Source organism: Mixophyes fleayi, chromosome 8 (assembly GCF_038048845.1).
Source record: "Mixophyes fleayi isolate aMixFle1 chromosome 8, aMixFle1.hap1, whole genome shotgun sequence".
In the NCBI taxonomy this organism is placed as follows: Eukaryota; Metazoa; Chordata; class Amphibia; order Anura; family Limnodynastidae; genus Mixophyes; species Mixophyes fleayi.
In genome coordinates, this window is record NC_134409.1 from 107,457,604 (window position 1) to 107,480,150 (window position 22,547).

The 22,547-nt window shown below is 39.8% G+C and overlaps 1 protein-coding gene across 4 annotated transcripts in view; it reads left to right on the forward strand.

Moving 5' to 3' along the window:
* Positions 1 to 22,547, forward strand: part of LOC142099562 (inter-alpha-trypsin inhibitor heavy chain H3-like) — a 214,513-nt gene that overhangs the window by 125,655 nt on the left and 66,311 nt on the right. For all 4 annotated transcript variants that reach the window (XM_075183110.1, XM_075183112.1, XM_075183111.1 and 1 more), the window contains exons 11-13: positions 4,196 to 4,381; positions 6,923 to 7,062; positions 16,514 to 16,662. In XM_075183110.1, the coding sequence (XP_075039211.1) occupies positions 4,196 to 4,381; positions 6,923 to 7,062; positions 16,514 to 16,662 (475 nt within the window). The remainder of the gene's footprint in view (positions 1 to 4,195; positions 4,382 to 6,922; positions 7,063 to 16,513; positions 16,663 to 22,547) is intronic.

Below are 22,547 nucleotides of genomic sequence, written 5' to 3' on the forward strand. Positions count from 1 at the left end.
TTAAAAAAACAGATGGAACCTGGGAGCCTGGGGGCAGGGAAACCAATAGGAGATTCTTTTTTCATGAGTCTCAATGGAAGCCCTTCCTGGGCACTAAAATCACATTATGGTAGAGCTGAGACAATGTGGTCTAGTGAAAAGATGCTGATATGTAACTTTTCTTGTTGATAGATCTACCTGGTCTTTTTATGTTTCTTTTGTATTATAGAATATGTATCCTATTTGTAAAAATATATATAAGTAGTGTAGTAATAAATTCTACTGTGTTCTATTAGGTTTTTTTAATGATAAAGATGTCCAATCTTGATTGGAGGCAACATGGAATTGTCTATGGATTCTGTTATGGGTGGAGTTTACATAAGAAATTTCTGGGATGGGGCTCACCTTTTATCTATATCTATTGCCCTTCCCCATCCCAAATCCAGGGTCATGCATGCCATTCATTAAGGTGAGAACTATTGCCTCAGATGACACTTTATTATAAAACTAATTGAAGTATCCAGTGTTATCCAGGTTAAAATCTTCAAGTTATTAAGTTCTCAATGAGTTGGATGTAACTGTCTACCTTTTTAAAAATAATCAGCAGCACAGCAGCTCTCCCAACACACCCATGAGGTGGTTGTCCAGTGTTGTTTTTGTTTTTATATTAAATGTCATCCAAATACATCCATCGGAATGCCCAAAACAGACTCCCAGGGTCAAAGTTCTGCCCAGCATACACCAACGGGAGGTCTGGCTGAGACTTCAACCCCCTAGTATGTTTTCTAGGATCCAATGTTACCAGTCTGTAAAGTTTTTGTCCAAATCCATCTAGTGGAAGGCTAAGAACAGGCTCCCCAGGTAAAAGTTCTGCCCAGTGTATACCAACGAGAGGTCCGACTGGTACCCTAGCCCCCTTAAAACCTGACCAGGATCCAACTGGACCACCTTGAATTGGATTCATCCCAATCAGTGCAGGGGTGTTCGAATGCAGGCTCAGAACAGGCTCCCCAGGTCAAACTTATGCCCAGCATACACCAATGTGAGGTCTGACTGGTACCTCAACCCCTTAGTATGTCTTCTGGGATCCAATGTTACCAGTCTGTTACATTTTTATCCAAATCTATCCAGTGGAATTCTCAGAACAGACTCCCTGGGTCAAAGTTCTGATCTAACTGGACGACGCTGCATTGGTTTCATCCCAATCAGTGCAGGGGTGTCCAAATGCAGGCTGAGAACAGGATTCCTGGGTCAAAGTTCTTTCCTGTGTACATGAACAGGAGGTCCGACTGGGACCCTAACCCGGCTAAAACCTGGCCAGGATCCAACTGGACAACCTCACATTGGTTTCATTCCAATCAGTGCAGGGGTGTCCAAATGCATAACCGGACAGACAAACAGAACAATGATTTTTATATATAAGACAGTGCTATTCACTTTGGAGTCTGAACACCAGGGGGTAAATGTATTAAGCTCCGGGTTCTTCAACACCCGCAAGTTCGGCGTCTTCGGCATTTAAATTTAAAGCGGCGCTGCCTTGTAAAGGGAAGTTTCCCTTTACAAGGCAGCGCCACTTTAAATTTAAATGCAGAAGACGCCGAACTCGCGGGTGTTGAAGAACCCAGAGCTTAATACATTTACCCCCAGAGCTGAGATGTAGGCTAATAGTGGACTGTAGCACACTGACAGTTTTCAGCACTTAAAAAGGTCACACAGAATGATAATAACAGGCCATCTTGGTTTAGTGATGGTGACAGTAACCAGTGACCAGTAACCAGTACCAGTGACGCTCAGTGTGGTAAGTTTGCTTCCCTGGTCATTGCTCAGTTTGTCTTTTACAGCTTCACTATCACTGAGGCTTTGGAAGGCAAGCTGTCCCTCAGCACAGAATACTTACCATAGTCAGACACAATGCTAATGAGAATGAAAGTGTGGAAGAGGAGGTTGTAGCACATATTTTAATACCATTGGCCAAACTACACAGGTCCATCCATCATCTGGAGCAAACCTTCTTCTAGGACTAATCAATGTGAGCAAGTGGCCCACCCGAACTTAGGGGATCCAAGCCGGTTCGATACTTTCACGCGTCCTCGGATCTGAATTGAGGCAAAATGTCATTGTTGCATTGACGGATCTCGTGGGTTTACCTTACTCCCCAGGAGATCCAGCACCATTGCTCACACAGAAAGATGGGTAGCAGTGTTCTTGTCACTTTCTATTCTCTAGTGACATTGCTCAGTGCCATTGCTCACACAGAAACAGGGGTAGCATTGTTACTGTCACTTGACAAAAATTGACTGGAAATTAATGTTATTGAGGTGAATAATAATGTAAGAACAAAAAAAGAGTCAAATTATGTGATTTTAGCAAAAAATATAGGGATTTTTTTAAAAAAAATAGGGATCCAAAGCCAAGACTAAAAACACGCGAGGCGGTTTTGCCAAAACCAAAACACAAAATTAATCCAGATCAATAACCAAAACCAAAACATGGGGGTCATTGAACATCTCTAATTATAACACACTTAAAATTTCACAGTTCACAGTATTGATTCTTGCAATGTCCCTCACTTTCAGACCAGGCTGCCATTGATGCATTTCAAATACCATTGGTAGCTACTTCTCACTTAGTTTTATATACAATTTATTTTCAACAGATATGTGTTTGAATTCCATACCACGAATAATGCAGATGATATAGTAAATTGATATTTAATTCAGTCTCTGAAATAAGCATTTCTAAGGACTCATATCATAGTCTCCAAAATTGATACTTATACTATGATGATATCTTGAATGGATCAATATAACAGTCTTTTAAATAAATATTTAAACGTATGCAGGTGTTAAACCTATATCGCCCATTCACTTCAGGTTTATCTATTATGATAGTTGATCAGGTTTACTCACAAGAACCAGGGTTCGATTATACCAATATCGTTTTTCTCAGTGTTTTTTTTCTCAGAGGGTTTTTTTTTTCAAAATGATGTTTCTCCTCACAGATGTTTTGGCTTCATAGACAATACTCTTTACATATATTTCTATCATCAGGTTCTTTTTCTCAAAAATGCTGATCTCCACAATGACAGCCTTTTACATATGCATCTCTTAATAGATCAATCTCATTAATATATCTCTGTCTTCTCACAGATTCAAATAGCTTTCTCCTGCTCACAAAGGTCTTTCTCCTCTCTCGCTCACACTGGTGTCCAGTAATACTTTTATTTCACATCTCTCCGCTGTAACTGACATACTCCCTTGTCAGCTCTAGTGCGATTTTGCAATATCTTTAAGGCCACCTGGCAATCTGGGATGTTGTTCTATATTTGTTATATTATATCTATATTTGTTTTTAATCTTCACTTGGTGGCAGATGTTACATATATTAGAATTGGCACCAGATATGAGTTTTATTTTTTCTCTCTTGATCTCCATCTGTGAGGAGAAACCTCTTGCTGTTGTAGAAGCATGAATCCCAGCATGACTTGCCAGTACATGAAGCTGCTACAGTTTTACATCAGCTGATAAGGCACAAGTTGCTTAGTTCTGGATTAAATGTTATGTTAGTTCCGCAGGGGCCTATCTAGCATGCACTTCATGCCACTACATCATACTTGTAAACTTTGGCAATTTGTCTTCTTGGAGGCCCGGGGGGGCAGGGTGGTGTATGGTGGCGGTGCTCAACAAATTGCATCTTTTGGGCCCACCCCCTAAACTGTTATAAACATTTTTGGCCCTAACAACAGAGGCTGGGCCACAATGATGCGTGAATCGCGTCCTAAGTCCTGCCCCCACCACTTAAGTAACTACGTGGAAAGGATCATGGAGGTTGCCCTGCATACTGCAGTATCCTGGACATTATGGGAGAGTAGGCAACTATGTGCTACATCACTGACAAATCCCTGACACCTTTACATCACTGTCACCAGACAGAGTACATAGTCTGTCAGATTGTGATTGTAGATCTGACACCTTTAAAAGGAGAATTTTTTTTTATCCTAAAGTAGTTAACCCAGTGTTTAAATAAATTGAATACATTTGTTAGGAGAAGAATTACATAATCTAAAAAACAATGTTATAATAATACTGAGAACTTTTAATGAATCTGACAGTAAATCAATAGACAGCGCATGCTGGATATTTACCATAGACCACATATATGCCGTCACCCAACTAATATTGTTTTTGCTTTTTTATTTGTTTGTTTTGGACCTTAGAACTTTCTTAGGGAAAAGGCAACCCTGACTTTGCTGGATATTGAGATGCATTATCCTGAGAATGCCACAGCTGCCCTCACTCAGAGCAACTTCAAGCATTACTTTGAAGGTGATGAAATTGTGGTTGCCGGACGCTTAACCGAAAATGACTTGAACTCATTTATTGTAGATGTAAACGCAGAAGGGGTAAGTACATATATGCTGTTGATGACAAAACCATACTCCTGTCTCTGTGTGACTCTAGATACATAAAGCAATAAGATACATAACATATATTAATTTCCCTCCTTTATTATTGTAATAATTTGCACTATACAAAAAGAACCAAAAGTCTGGAACACTGCATGCAAAATTACCTACAGTAATTGATGACAAATTGGAAAGCTTGTCTTTTTCCCTGGTGGCTTGTGTACAAAACAAAACAAGCCCCATTGTTTAGTGGTTAGTGTACAATACAAATCACATTATCTGGTATCTAGTGCACAATCTGTTCTAGTGGCCAATGTACAAAACACTACAGTGAAGATTTATAAATTCTCAACAGCGCTCAGTCTAATTGCAGATCAGATTTCTTAAGGAAATCACACACAAAATTTCAAAAGAATAGCTAAAAAATCCCAGCGCTACTAGTGTTTCCCAAAAAAATATGTAAAGAGATGTATAAATGACATAAAATTATATTGACTAAAAATAGTAAAACTATAAGTGCAATCCTGTAAGGTTTTCTCCCTCTTTCTTCCTTTTTTCTTCTTATAGAACAGAGGTGATCATATGTAATAAAGCAAATTTGTAACATAGTGTGAGACTGTATGGCATATGAATGCTACTAGAATTAATTAAACTGTGTAAAACAACACATATTACTGACCAAACGAAAAGTCAGAGTGCACATAAAAGTCTTGTGAATTAAATTTTCCACAATTGTATGTGATGAAGGTTTTTTCTAACCAAGAAAGCGCTGCTCCTTGTGGAAATACACTCACTAGAAATGTTTTTTAAGTGAAGCCTCAAACAGAAAGCCAATATTCACAAATCCAATGTGAGCAGTTTTCTACAGGTGTATATAATAGAAAAATGTTTATTTTGAAAAACAGTGCTGCCCCCCTGATGGTAATACACTTACTAGAAGTGTTCTTTCAATTGAACATTAAGCATTAAAAATTTATTTGACAGTAAATGTATTCTCCAGGAGTTATCTTCCCTTTCTCTTCATAGAAATATAAAACAAATACAACAAAGTATATACCAGAAGGAGGATAGAACATTCACAATGTACAGCATGATGTCAAAGTCCCCAGGTTATATGAATAGTTGTGAAGTTAATCCACACGATGTTACTGATGGTAGAAAAGTCTTTCACACAGGATATGTTGTCCTTTTACCCAACACATTTCAACCTTATAGGGATAGGTCTTTTTCAAGGATATGGCAAACTACAAACTGGATCCATTTTATACTCATATGGGCCAATCAGATTGTGCCGAGGTCAAAATACATTGTACAGCAAGCAGAAATATAGTACATGATATTACAATTGTACAAACATCCTTTCTGGGTGTACATAAAGTCAAAGGTACAGAAGAATTGATGTACAATTCAATTGAACTAATATGAAGAAAGTTGAGAGGTATCAAACATTGAATACTTCTGGTCCACTTTCATGCTGAACTGGGTTGTTATGGCAACTTTTATGCTGCCAATCAGAATTAAAAAATTGCGTGGCATCTAACTCCATAAAACATAAATATAAAGAATGAAATAAAGAGGTTATATATTAATATTGATCAACCCACGACACCATTCATTTATATCTCTACCCAAAATTCATAAAAACACTATCAATCCCCCTAAACACTAACTTGTCATCATTAATTGACTCATATTAACAACCTATAGTGACAGAAACACCGTCATATCTAAATGATACATGTAACATCCTTAATAAACTTGCCACTATGAACTGGCAGGTGGTCACCAGACAATAACTACTAAGTGGGCACCCTCAATTGAAAGCCCAAGGCATCCTGAGACCCTTGCCTTGTATAAGGAAGTTATAGCTGGGAAAACCTTGCGAATGCCATCACCAAACTCATCGTGTTAACACCTTGATAGATTGGGCTTTGCAAAAAAAAAAGCCCTATCTCAGCCTGATAAATATCTGTTTTCGCTAGAGATCGAACTTTCCTCCATTTGATAACTTGACACTTAAATGAGAGTGGTGATCGGTGGATCTTCAGAAGGGAAGTGCTCAGACATGATTTTGCTTAGGCATAAGGAATTACAGAGACATGACATGACATTGCTTAGGCACACAGTTTGACACATAAAATCTATACACAATGTAGGAATGGATCCAAGTGTGAGGACAAGTATAGGAGTTACACTACTGCAGGACCACATATAGCCCTCCAAATCTTCACCTGCGGCTTCCAGCTCCTTCATGCTTCATAGTCAGATCTATTTATTATAGCTTGTAACACTTGTTTAAAATGCTGATATGTTATTACAGATATATATATCTTTCTTAGATTAAATATATTGTTTTAATTTATTACTGATATTAAGGTTAATCTGCGGACCTTTTGATGGTTAGAGGGCCGCTCATGCCGCATCTGAAGTATATATCGGGTTGCTACCTATTGCACTACAGCATTCAGATGCATAATTTTGGGGTCCACTAGTTTCATGGATGTGTTCTGTTGTAATTTAATTTTGTTGTTTGAATAGGCTAATAAATCCCTAAAATACACTGAAAGTGCTACACTACAAGAACAGGACAGTGTGCAAAAACAGCAGGAACACAATTATGGTGATTTCATAGAGAGACTCTGGGCTTACCTCACTATACAGCAATTGCTGGAGAAAAGGTATGTGAATCAGTGAAATGCTGCTTATTGGTTACATATCAAAATGTACTTGCTGGATTTGTTTAACCCCTTTTCTGCTGAGGCACTTTTTGATCATTCACATTCCAACATCAATATCTATCATTTGTTTTTTGCGGTACCAATACAAATTATACATTTTTTGACAGAAGATTTTGCATTTTTTACCCTTACAGCAAAAAATAACCAAAAAAGTGTTTGTTTTTTTTATTGAAATATTGCAATAAAGTGAACTAAAAGCAAATGTGTATATTTTTTTTCTCAACAACACTAAGAATTTCTTTGTGGTTCTTGATTTCAATCTAGCCAAAATAGCAAAGGACAGATTTTACACAGTTTTTTGTATAATATAATCTGCACTTGAAAACGATAATGCTATTTTTTTTTTGCTATTTTGTATGGTTTCAAATTAAATGCATAAAATGTGTAGGAACAATATAGGTCTGTGTTTATTGAGCTCTGGGCATTATATCCTCCCTTCTCTATACTTCTTAACACTTTCTGTAGTATAGGGTGTTCTTATTTTGTCACCAAACATTAATTACTAAAAGGGCACCTCATTTCAATCCAGGGTGCCACTGAGTTTCAATGTGGGCTCTTAATGTTTTCTGCAGTGTAGGATGTTATTGTCTGGTGATCACATGTGATCACCAAATAATAACTACTAAAGGGCGACATCATTTCAAAAAGGGTATCCCCTATTTCAAATGATTGTACCTCTGAGTATTTTGAAGTCTAGATGGGGAACATCTGTGCTCACTTATCCCTGGACATTGTATTGTTTTTTGTTAAGGGGGCACTTCATTTTAAAAGGTGATTCCTCTCTTTCAAACGATTGTGCTCCTGAGTTTCTAGGTGCCAAAGTGGGGAAACATAGCACATTTATACTCTCTCCCCCTTCTCCTGGCTTCATTATTTTTCTGTAGGAAGTGTGTGAGGAGATGGGGCTTAATGACATCAGGTATAGACGAGATGATATCATTAATTCTCTCCCCTATCCAACTTTGACAGGAAATAGCTGTAGGTAACAGGTAAGTATAAATTTAACTTCTTTGAACCCCTGTGTGCTAAGGAGTCCCGCACATCCTTAGCAATTAAGGGGTTAAGTAATTACAATTAATATATTTACTCTTTTGGGCATACTGAAATTTCATAATAATACTGTACTTTTCATTATTTTGAAGACACAATAAGGATAGACCCTGTTCAGGAACCTAGGTACAGTTTAACACAAACCTATTGGAGCAGTCTTGATTTAGATACAGTTCTGTTGAATATACAGAATTGACATAATAGAATTGATATATTATTTGGACTACTGTAAGATTCTAACAATTGTTTCAATTATATCCATATCACATCAGTGTAATTATGTCACATTACAAAACGGCATTTTAATATGATCTTATTATACGTATTACTTTTGAAATAGTGTCACTATTGCATTTGCAGGGCATCAGTTAATTTTGTCTTCTCGAATGTAAAAGTTGCCCTGATAACAAAAACTTCATGGTATTCTTTATATGTATAGATATTTGTGTGTATATTTAAATATATTTATACATACATATATATATATATATATATATATATATATATATATATATATATATATATACATACACACTGCTTCTTCTGCTAACCCTGACGGCTGGCACTATGCAATTGATGCTTTCTAACCTCAACTCAGAGCTTACCAATACTATAGGAGCTTCTATTCGAGAACACAAGGGTGAAATTGGAGAAATAGGAGACTGGACTAATCATCTAGAGCAAAAAATGGGCGAGTTGGTGTCCTCCCATAATCATTTGATTAGTTTCCACGATGCTCTCCGACAGGAATTGGACTACTTCAGAGATAAGATAGCTGATATGGAGGATCGCTCCAGGTGCAATAATGTCAAAATTAGAGGCATCGCAGAAACAGTGACCAACGCCGACCCCCACTCTTATATCATGACATTGTTTCACAAGCTCCTCGCCTTTGGACAGAGACCTCCTTATTGACAGAGTTCATAGACTGCCAAGGCCTCAGCCCTATACGGGGTCCGCTCCTAGAGACACACACCATTGAATGCATTTTTTCCACATGAAGGAACACCTTCTGAAGGCAGCCAGAGCAGCGGAGAACACGGAAGTTCTCCTTCACATTCAACTGTTTCCAGATTTTTCCTTTGCCACTATCCTCGATATTTCCAAGTAGTCATCTCAGCCCTGCCAAACCACGACATCTCCTACCGCTGGGAGTTACCAGTAAAGCTCATCATCCAGAGAAATAAATCTACCCATATCTACTCTGATGATGGAGCTCATGTGTTGAAAGGCTGGGACATTGTCTGTGGACCTAACACCTCTCAACTCTCGGCCCGTGTAGCTGCTGAGTGGTCCACGGTTGAGCAGAACAGTCCCTGAGGCAAGGACTCATTGACCGGCCTGCTAGTATAGACAATCTGCTATTCTCTCTCTCTCATTTTCAGGTATTCCATGGAGTTAGTGTTTCTCGTTCTTGTGCCTACGGCTCCTGTGACTTTCCTCCAGAGACTTGGAGACCCACACTGTGAGGTTTACCAGTTGACTCTCAGGTTCTGGTTTTTATGTTCTGAAGCTCATTCTCTCATGGGAGGATGATACTTCTATCTCTCATTTTGCTCTCCAGTCATAACCTCCTGTGAATGAGCCTCTCCTATAATGTGCCTGGATGACCATATTTAATACACCTGACTAGCTTGGACTACTCCCGGAGTCCTGGCCAGCCAGAACTTCCCAGAGTCTATGCCATGACACCCACTTAGTCTTCATTTCTTTTTCACACCATTTGTTTAGTTATAATTGTGCCAGTGTCTGGCTGGGATTACGGCAGGCCTTGCGTGCGTACTCCTTTGTGGCGGGCAGCCTGACCGTGCCCCTCCCCGTTCAAACCCACTTGGGGCTTTGCACAAGTGTTTTTCATGTGTTGCTGTGTGTTCTAAATACCTCATTATTGTAATGTAATGTCTGTTATTTACATTATTATGTTTTCAATGCTATGCTATGCAATGTTATTAGTTGCTGTGTTGCTGGGTCCCTGGTTGGGGATCCTGGAATTTCTATGATTCCCAGACTGCCAGGCACTCTCTGGCCTTATCAGTTTGCCACACAATATTCCACTCTATTATATCTTCTTTTATTTCCCTCCTGATCCCCAGTGTTTCTTAAATATGGGTGTGGCTTGCTCTTCGTGCAAGCACCAGGCCTCAAAATGTTACTCAATTTGCAGATTCTACTCTTAGGAGGAAAATGCGATAACCCACTGTCTGGATTATATCCTTCCATCGTCCTCTCTCCCTCCCATTGCTCTGCTCATGCCCCCCTTCTCCCCCAGCAGATAATCTTTCATTGTTCTTGACATTATTAACCTCCCTACCTCAATCTGCCTACCATTCTCTCTACCGCTCTGTCACGAACGCCCAGCTTGTCTCAATAACAATCTGAAACAGCTGGTTGTGACTGGAGTTACCTTGGTTCCTTACCAATGAATACATCTTTTCTCTCACCCCGAATGATTTACTATGGAGTCCTTACTTTCCCTCAAACCACTTATTACTATTACACACTTAAATAACAAACACATGTAGCATGAGCCTAACTTGGCTTTGTAAATTCACAAAGAATCACGAGAATATGCTAGATTAAATGTATTTAATCCGAAAAATATTTCCATGGCTTAATTACAAAACAGATAATAACAAGACATACAAAATAAGTTGCACAAATAAGTTTCAGAAATAAAATAGGAAATAAAACCAGAGTCACTAACTTACTTACTAGTTTAAGTCTTGGTGTGAGAGGAGTATACTTTGGGAAAGATGGCACACTTTAATCTAGATAGACCTCCTCAAAGAAATGAACAATTTTACTTGATAAGGCAACTGATTTAACTTCTCACATTGCTCTCACCCCCACCTTTGGAACTTAGTCTAATCTGTCAATGTCAGGGCAGATGGATTCCCAGAATGACACAGGGCTTTAAAAGTGAGTTATCTATCCCTGAGATATATGTCTGGCATCTAGTAGGGCATGATTCTCACCTCTGCTCGTTCTGCCCGCTGGTCAGGTTCACATCCTCTGTATTCACAAACTAATCAGAGATGCTTATCTGGCCCTGGGCCTGGCTAATTTCAAAATACTTTGTCAATTGCACAGGTCACTTAGGTCTGTGAGCAAAGCACACTTTGAAAGGTTACATACAATATACACATTGTCAAACATGAATTGAAGGGGAAAATAACAATCCGTGATTAGGCATAATACATAATCATCACATGCTCCACTTGTCATTCCTTCATACCGCCCACCCTTGCTATGGTTAAGTTTCTCTCTTTAAATGCCCGGGGTCTTAATTTCCTAAACAAGAGACGATTGTCCCTTAATTTTTTCTCCAGACATAATTTGGATCTGGTGGCACTCCAAGATTTTTCCTCTATGGCCCCCAACTACTCTCCAAGACCACATTATCCTCTTTGCTTTGCTGTCAATTGCCCTCTCAAGCACAATGGTGTGGCCATCTTCTTTAGCTCTAAGACCTCCTTTGCCCCTTCCCAGAAGTATGAAAATAAGCAGGGCAGGTTTTTGATTCTTACAAGCTTACTGGAGGACAGTAAGTTAGTGATGCATGTTTCCCTTTATGCCCCTAACACCAGGTAGATTCCTTTTCTCAGGGTTGTCCTGTGGAAAGTCCTGAAGATCAATAAAGGTAGCCTGATAATGCTGGGTGACATCAACTTAGTCGTAGATCCCTGACTGGACTCGACCTATCCCCGAGAGCCACCTCCAGGAACTACGTGTCATACGCCGGGCGATCGGGCGGCGCACCCGACCCCCGGCAGACTTACCTTCCTCCAGCGGTCCGCTCTGTCCAGGGCGCCGCCATCTTGGATTCGGGTCTACGCATGTCATAAAAATTCTACCCCGATTTGCAAACCCTCTGGCCCACATGGGTCTAATAATGACTTTTATTATACCTTTAATAAAGATCTTGGGCCTGATTCATTAAGGATCTTAACTTAAGAAACTTCTTATTTCAGTCTCATGGACAAAACCATGTTACAATGCAAGGGGTGCAAATTAGTATTCTGTTTTGCACATAAGTTAAATACTGACTGTTTTTTCATGTAGCACACAAATATCAACTTTAAATTCAGTGTACAAATAAGCTATTAAGTATTTGTGTGTTACATGAAAAAACAGTCAGTATTTAACTTATGTGCAAAACAGAACACTAATTTGCACCCCTCGCATTGTAACGTGGTTTTGCCCAGGAGACTGAAATAATAAGTTTCTTAAGTTAAGATCTTTAATGAATCAGGTCCCTTGTTCTGATATTGGTTGAGTTGTACAATACGGGCTTGACTGTGGTGGGTTCCCGATGGAGATGCTTGAGGTCCAAGTTGTGACAATCTCAAAACCGAGCAAAGATACTGCAGACTATCATAACTATAGACCAATGGCCCCTCTCACTACTGTCCTCAAAATATATGCCAAACTAATAGCCAACAGGCTCAGCCCTCTCATCCCTCATACTCACCCTCGTACACCCCGACCAAGTGGGTTTTTGTCATGGGATTACAGGCCTCCGATAATACAAGGAGTGTCCTTAATTTTGTGGAGTGCATTTCGAAATGCCAGAGTGAGCTGTTGGTGATTTCTCTGGATGCAGAGAAGAAATTTGACATACTCCACTCTTGTTGAAATTTGTTTGCTTTTATTGCAGTATCCTGAGAGCGATTCTGGCGCTGTATGACGGCGCATCTTCCAAAGTCTTAATCAATGGCTTTCTCTCTGACAAGTTTGAGATTCCTTTTGGTACCAGACAGGGATGTCCCTTGTCCTCACTCATTTATATACTGGCCATTGAGCCACTAGCAGAATGCATACAACGCTCCAAGAAGTGTAGGCGCTTTAGCCTCCTTGGGACCAACCACAGTCTTTGCCTGTTTCAGAATGATGTCCTCCTTTTTATATCAAGCCCGGAGACCTCATTATATAACATCTTTGATAGCTATAGCCGGGCATCATACTATAAACTGAACACTACTAAAAATGAAGCCCTCCCCCTCAACATCCCACCAGACTCCTTTACCCATCTGAAATTTTGATTTAAATATGCTTGGAAAGAAAATTCCCTATTCTACCTGAGGATACAGATATGAACGAGCATTGCCAAACTCATTCCTGACTTCAACCTATCCAATTGGCTTTCGGAGAGCTTTAGCTCTCTTGCCCAGATATTTCACGCTGAGGGTCTCTGCGCCTTTGCACTACTGCATGACAGCTTTGTCTCCCCACTAAAAACTCCTACAAGCTCACCCCTGCCTTTTGCTTTATACCAAGTTGACAGGAGGTAACAATAAAAGAGGCATCATCTTCTCGTACCAGTACCTGACCGCTTTCATAGACACACCTAAACATGCCTCTCAGACCAAATGGGAAAGAGACCTTGCAGCTTCTCTATCCCCAGATCAATGGGAAAGTATTTACAACAACTTATCTAAAATGTCTAAATGCACTAACCATCTAGAAATGTTTTTGAAGCTTTTATACAGGACCTACCTTACCTTGTCCCACCTTCACAAGATATGGCCTTCTCACTCTCCATGATGTTGGCTCCACTGTGGGGCAGTTGGAGATATTCTACGTGGGTTTTGGTGCTGCCCGTTAATCAGCCACTCTAGATAGAGGTTTTGCATTTAGCGGCAAAGGTTACCATGGTGGTTCTAGCCCCATCACCACTTATTGCCCTCCTCAATCTGTATCCTGAACAATTGCAGAAGCACCATAGATATGTGTGGGGTCATATCCTTATTGCAGCCATGGTGGCAATCGCAAAACAATGGAAACAAACTTTACTCCCACCATTCATCAAATTGCAGCCAAAAACCAGTTCTGTTTCAAGATGGAGACAAATGAAGTCCCTTACTCTATAGCCCCATCTTCCCTCATAGTCAAATGGAAGGCCTGGCATGAGTTCACTACAGATGTTAAAAGCTCTATGTTATTAGAGCCACCAAATTTGATGGCCCTAGCTTCCTCTACCCCAATCGATCAATACTCTACCACCTAATTCTGAGTGACATGTAACAGATTGGTTTCCATGTGTTTAAAAACGTGCTGCATCTATTGTCTTCCATTTACTAATGTCACTGTATGTTTTGTTGAGCTTTTTGTTATGTCTGATCCCCACTATGTACCCCCCGCCACACTCTCCTTTTTTCTGTACCCTTACTCCCTTACTCTATAAAACTCTCAATAAAAATAATTTTGTTAAAAAAAATAGTCTTAAATTATAATCTAATTGATGTGTGGTGGTTTAAAAACCCCTAAACCACATGTAGCTAATGGCAAACCTCATCATTAGACCAGATGACAAGCATCCGGTTTTACCCCCATTCTATAAGAGTCGAGCCTACTCAGAATCAGGCATGGGGAAGAGGGCTGGGAGGTAAAGAAATACTCCGGTCCCCGCACCTACAGTTGTGTCGCCCAATGATGAGTAACATTAGACTCCTCCTGGTACCCCTGATCGGTGGGTACCAGGAAAAAAGTTTAAATACCTCCTGTATTCACCAGGGACCCCCCGCAATGGAGTTTGGGCTTAGCTGCAGAGGGTACGCAGGTTGCGGTTCTCCAAGACAGTCACCGGTGTAGCGACAGTAGTAGACAGGCGTAGTCAGGCAGTTCAGATCAAAGCCAAACGAGCGGTGCGGTACACAGGGAGGTTCCAGAGAGAAGTCAGGTCAAGTCAAATAGTCAAACCGGCCGGGCAGAGAGGTACCAAAACGAAACACAGGAGAATATTAAGCCATAATAGGAAGCCGAGTCAGAACCGAAGAACACTGGATCAGAAGTTCAGGAAGCACTGGAGCAGAAGTGAACCAATACTCTGGCACCCAACATGTGTCAGAGGGTGCTTTTTGGTGGTCAGACGAGCGGAGATAGCGTCCTGCTGCTAGGCAACGGGACGCGGCTGACAAGATGGTGAAGGCATCCATCTCCTGCACCAAGTGTCAGTGCAGAGGCGGCGCCTGACAACCAGCATGCACATGGGTAGCAGTGCACATGGACATTTGTAGAGCCACAGGTGTGCACTACAAGTATGAGACCCCTAATAAATTAACTAATTAAGTGCGCCATTTTTCTAAATAAATATTTTATAGTGGCCCCTTTATCTAAATAAATAATTATATGTGCCCCCTTTATAATGGTGAATACTTATTTGTGCATCACATATCTAAATAAATAGTTATTTGTGTCTCTTTAATCATCCACCGCAACAACCTAGGGATGCGGGTTTCCAGGTTCAGCCGCTCTGTGTATGGTTCTGATCTGATGTGCAAACAGCTTTTAGGTGTTAGGAAGGCTTTTTTATATCCTGGGACTGGTGTCATCATTGTTGATGGGCATGCTTTAGACACTATATTAACCTGGTACCATTCGGATATGAGATTGTGTTGTGTCGACATATCCAGCATTTCTACTGCTCCTGATGTTACATTGTATACCAGACCCTTGAAGTATTCTTGAATACAAGTCTGAGTTCTCCTATTGTTCACTATTATTGCACCTATGTCATTAACTCTGTGTATGCTGAATCTAGAGACATTTTGGCCAGCATTTACTACTGCACCAGTTTACCACTGTAACCAGCTCTGATATTAGAGTTTGTCCTGACTACCTGGTTCTCTAAATCCCTAGCTTATGAATTGACTACAAGTACAGTTTACTTTCAAACGTCAATATCTGACACCTCTTCAAGCGTCATAGCCCACTACTTGATGAGGAGCTGTGTCCGGATTTCTGGTGCTATGTTGGTGGCACAAAATTTTATCATGCACATTTAATCCTGAGAATATTCAAATCTCTATGTAAGTGCACTACTGTTTCTGATCCCTGAATTTCTGATCCATTAAAGTACTAGCTGAGTACCACTCATTCAATTATGGATAGTCATGGGCATTCACTGCAGTGGTTGTACTGGATTTTCACATTTTTTTCCGGGTACCCGCCAGCCTTGGAGAGGCACAGATCTACAGTTTTTTGGTGTGATGATTGCAATATAACATATATTAACATTTAGATTTTGATACAGAATTCATAGTTTGTTATTAAATTAAATACTCTTCCAATCAACTTTTAGTAATTGTATTGATTAGAAAAGCACTTGGGATATATATTGATACAAGATTAAAAATATATGATTTTAATCATATTTAAATTGTACTAAAGTAGCTTTCACTTCCTGTCTCTCATAAAAGTAAAACAAAATTGTTTAATGATAATCTTTCTGTAGGTAAATTAATAGTTTACACCTCATTGTTTGCTGAATAGGATAAAGTACAAGATAAAAAAAATCTGATTATATTTGTTTAATATGTTTTTCTCATATTATTTTCTTTAGTTCAAGGCCTTATACTGACCAATCAGAAAGAGAAAATCTAACTGAACAGGCTCTAAAACTCTCTCTGAAGTATAACTTTGTAAATGCTCTAACATCGTTGATAGTTACAATGCCAGCTACAACATTAATTGTGGAAAAACTTTCTGAAGGTAAGAACATTTCTCAATCAGAAAAATGCAACAACTAAATGACACATATATATATATATATATATATATATATATATATATATATATATATATATATTGTAGTATAATCAGGGGAACAGGTATCATCTCCTGGGTGAACAGCGGCAGTAAGACACATGAGTCTAGGGGTTTCTGGATAACAGCCAGAGCCAGTTTATTCACTAGCTTGAAAACAGGAACAAAACACAAATAAAATCCTAGCCGTCTGGCTTCTAGCTAATACATTTATGGAGGCTCTCTCTTATGTGTAGGACCTTATGTCCCACACATTCACCAAACCACATGTAACTGTTGCTTCCTGCAACAGAGTGTCTTGGGAGGCACTCACCTCTCCCAGGTCTGAGACACTGGCTGCATATCCCAGCTGCCTTATTACTAGCACCTCACAGGTGCATCCCTTGATCAGTCTGATAGAGACTGATAGAACAGAAGACCCGGAATGGGCCTTATGTATACAATGCTGGAAGCCTGGGACACATACCTCTGTATCTAGTCTCCTTCCAGTGACTCTGTCACAATATTTATATATATATATATATATATATATATATATAATATAAATGTCTAGTGGCGTGTGTTAGTCTGTCTGTGTGTGAAAAAAAAAAACAAGCTGCAGCGCCACCTGTTGGGTTATACACTGACCTATATATTTCTTGAAGGAGAAGTGACAGTTGGGAGTGGTTGGTGGTTGCCGGGGGTGACAGTGGGGAGTTTTTAACACCTTAAGTAGCTTGATTTGACTAGAATGCATGAGTATCATGCACGGGTTAACTGACCTACTAAATTCTTAGTGTGTGTGGAAAAAAACCCTCAAGAAGGGCTGAAATTTGGTATACTGACATTATTGACGAGTTGAGGGGTCAAACTCATTTTCGTGAGGTAATTTTACCTCATGAACACACATGTGTACAGTGGCGGATCCAGGGGGGTGCGATCGGGGCAATCGCCCCCCCTAGCAGGGGTTTGCTGCCGACGGCTGCACAGTATGTGTTTTAAACACAATCAGAGCAGCCGGGCAGCACACTGTCCCTGCCTGTCACTGCCGAGCGGACCTGCACATACTGTGCAGCCCCCGGCAGCCTCAGAAGTCGGAAAGGGGTTGGGGCCTAAATCGCCCCGCCCTAACATCCCCCCGGGGAACAAACATTTTCTAGATCCGCCCCTGCATGTGTAGCGGCGTGTGTTAGTGTGTGTGTGTCTGTGGAAAAAACTATTTTCTCAGAAAGGGCTCATCCGAATGACCTGAAATTTGGTATACTGACATTATTTTACAAAAAAATGCATGAGTATCATGCACGGGTTAACTTGTGTGTATATATATATATATATATATATATTATATATATATATATATATATCTCATCAGTTATTTATATAGCGCTACTAATTCTGCAGCTCCACTTATTCACATTATTGGAGCTTACAGTCTAAATTCCCTAACATACAAACACACATACACACACACACACCAACACACACACGCACACACACAGAGACTGGGGTCAATTTGATAGCAGCCAAATAACCTACTAGTATGTTTTTGCAGAGTGGGGGCACCAGGAGGAAACCCATGCAAACACAGGGAGAACATGCAAACTCCATACAGATAAGGCCATGGTCGGGAATTGAACTCATGACCTCAGAAGTGCTAACAGCTAGGCCACTGTGCTGCCTACAATATTTTGTATATATATATATATATATATATATATATAAGTTAACCCGTGCATGATACTCATGCATTCTAGTCAAATCAAGCTACTTAAGGTGTTAAAAAGGTTCTTGTCATCTTCATCGCCACACACACACCGCTAGGCTTTTATATATTAGATAATGCTAAGAATTTAGTAGGTCAGAGTAGTATATAACTCCACCCAGCAGGTGGCGCTGCAGCTTGAGCACTCTGTCACCCGGTAGTTTTTACACACACACACACACACACACACACACACACACACACACACACACACACACCATGTGTGTTTATGAGGTAAAATTACCTCACGAAAATGAGTTTGAGCCCTCAACTGGTAAATTTAGCCTTTACTACCCCTCCCACGGGGGAAAGGGGGGATGATGGAAGTTAACTGACTTGACTATTATCATTTTTTTTGTCAAATAATGTCAGTATACCAAATTTCAGGTCAATTGGATGAGCCCTTTCTGAGAAAATAGTTTTTTCCACACACACACACACACACACACACACACTAACACATGCCGCTAGGCTTATATATATTAGATACAAGTTAACCCGTGCATGATACTCATGCATTCTAGTCAAATCAAGCTACTTAAGGTGTTAAAAAGGGTCTTGTCATGCATTTGGGCCTAGCCCAGGCCTCCTCAGAGGAAGAGCGTTACTTCCCGATGCAAGCGCCCTTTTTTAACGTGGTTTTGTCCACATGTCACCACCTCATCATTCTTCTCCATCACCTCATCCTTCATTTTCATCGCCACATCTATCCAGATGTCTATCCAGACACAGGGATCTCTCTTAGCGGTCCTGAGTATCACACTCCTCTCGCTCCGTCACCCCCGGCAACCACCAACCACTCCCAACTGTCACTTCTCCTTCAAGAAATATATATATATTTTTTTTAAATCTTTATAAACACTTTTAACAATTAACAAATTAAATTAACAAATTAAAAACATCTTAGTATACCAAATTTCAGCCCTTTCTGAATTCTTTTTTCCACACACACTAAGAATTTAGTAGGTCAGTGTATAACTCCGCCCAGCAGGTGGCACTGCAGCTTGGTTTTATTTTTTCCACACACACACACACACATACACACACACACAGACAGACAGACTAACACACGCCACTAGACATTTATATATTAGATATATATACAACATATAATGTTTGGGGCTTGGTCAACACAGGTGTGGCTGCAATTCTTTAGACATGACATATTGAGGGAGAATCAATTGCCAACGATGTGACAAACAGATATCGCGCAGCTGAAGACTATGGTAGAAATCTCCGCTCATTTTCTTATTCAACAGCAGACTAATTAGGAAGAGGCATAGCGTTTCAGAATACTGAATGTTTGATGTTTATTATGGAAATTTACATAAATAACAGCTGCTTAAACAACAGGCTTCTACCTAACGATGTATGAACAATGAAGGCAATCTGATCTGTCAGTAGTGTATGGTTAAATAGAGGACACTTGACCTGCATAAGAATTGATGATTATTAAATAATCCATATAATATGTCTTTTTGTATAGTCCTTGTTATCTATTTTTTTACCATGACTAAAACATTGCATTATTAAATACAGAACCCATTGTAATAATTGTTAAACTTTGATATAATGGAATAATTTGAATGATAAATATGAATATTACCAATCAATGATATATCACAGAAATATGTTAAATCACTTCTTTTATTTTCTTTCACTATCTAATACTATTTATTTATCAATTCGCTCATAAGGTGTATTGATATAAATAATAATAAAGATACCATTTTAATTAATTGTGGAACTTTAGAGTGCATCCATATGGGAGAGTCTTTCTTCTCTTTTTCTATATATTTCTATATCTCCAATTGTTTTCAACTTTTTCAACCCCACCAAAAACACACCACCTCTCAGACATATCATGTAACCCACAGCAGTGTCGGACTGGGGCATGAAGGGCCCACCGGGGGACTGGGGCATGAAGGGCCCACCGGGGGACTGCAACACGAAGGGCCCACCGGGGGACTGCAACACTAGGGGCCCACCAGAGGGGGTGTGGTCAGCCATCATAGAGGCGGGACCTGACACTAGAGGGGGAGTGGTCAGTCCCCGAAGGACAGCTAGCACCTTAGTGTAGTATATAAAGCATACAGTGTGTGTATAAAGAATATACAGTCTTGACCTGCCCCTTAGATTGGACAGACCAGTCACCAAAAATTAGGATTGTCCCACTAGACCAGGCTTGGCTAACCTGTGGTACTCCAGGTGTTGTGAAACTACAAGCCCCAGCATGTTTTGCCAATATATAGCAGCTTATTGCTGTAAGGGTATGCTGGGACTTGTAGTTTCACAACACCTGGAGTACCACAGGTTAGCCAAGCCTGCAGTAGACTCAGAACATTTGACAGACTGTCCTACCTGTTGTTGTCACTTTTACCACCTGTGGCTGCTGGTTTCTTTAGTTGCGGCTTGTCTGGGTCCTGGAATGTTGAGGGCCCTATTTGGAAAAAATAATGGGTACATTTAGAAACGCCAACCATACCTGCCATTAAATCAACAGCACCCACATTTAATAATAAGGCCTATCTCCAGCCTCAACATTAAAGTAATAGTGCTCACATTTGATAAATAGATCTATTTCCCTCCAACCAACCCCAACATTAAATTAATAGTATTCCCATTTAATAAATAAACCTATTACCCTCCCTCCAAACAGTCCCAGAAATAAATGAATGGCATTTACGTTTAATACATCCATTTCCCACAACCATTCCTAGCATTAAATAATTAATATTCACATTTAATAGATAGCCCTCCTCCCCACACTCAGCCCCACATTCAATTAATGACCCAAACCACCTCAGCATTATTTATTGTCTTGCATTCTATTTGGTTAATAGAATAAATCCCAGGTGCAGGTGCCAATATGTTAGTAAGATGGACAATAATATTAATATTTGAGCAATAGAGTGCTAAAGCTGCTAGAACTTAATCTTGACACAAATAGTGGACATAAACCACATAAAATAGTCATATATTAGCTTTGATTTCTCTACAGTGAGTTACACTAATAGAAGAAAATGTCAAATCTAAAGACAATGAGCATTTTAACAAATACCTGATACATGTCATTAACATTCAATGGTATTAACATTTAGATGGCGTATTGAAAAGTTTTAATTAAACAACAGCTTTGCTTTAAATGTTACCAGGACACAGTAAAGGAGAGAAACTGCTCAGTGCATTATCTAGGGTGTATTGGAGGGGCTATGGACTTTAATGTCATTTCTATAAATCAGATTTGCATCTGTTCACCAAAAATAAAACTCTCCCAACAGCAAATTCTGCCTGGGGGACACATAGTGCAGATTCACAGCCTCCCACATGGGTGAAAGTGTGAGGGATGGATGCTGCATAGGAGCTCAATTACTTACTTCCCATACAAAAAAAACACCTGCTGGCTGGCTTGGGAGCGGGCACTCACTTACCTTTCTCCTCTGTCTGTGGAAAACTCCGGCATCCTGCTCCTCTGAGCGGCCACGGCATGATGAACCCTGTTGAAAGTGAAAAACACTACCGCCCAGGTGCAGAGAGCCGCCTCTCTGCACCTGCGCGGTAGTAAAAATGCAATATGGAATCGCGCTCTCCACCCAGGGTTTGCGAGAGCTGCACCTGCTAAGGGTATCCCTCCATTTAATTAAAATACCAATAAAATACAATGTCAACCAGACTTTTCATAGCTTTTGTGGTGGAAAAGTAAAAGGGAGTATGGGAGTGAGCAGAAAGGGTGGTTTGAAGCCCAGTGGGTAAAAAATGAACAGTTGAGGAATTGCTGTAAGATAAAAATAAATTTAAGAGGTCAAAGGCAAGTGGATATTATTGTGAATTATCCAGGATTCCCAGGTCTTGCAGAGGGATTTTTCTGAGTTTTTTACATTTTTTTTTACATTAAAAATGATTTATTTGATGCAAATATATTTATGAATGATCCTCTTAGCAGATAAGTAAATTATATACCAGAGTATATATATATCCCTTTTAATGCAGTATAAATGTGTCCCACAGCCTGAAAATCATACTGAATATTCTAATCCTTTCTTTGTCCCTGTGGTTTGGCCAGTGTGAGCTGTGCACGCATGTGTCTACC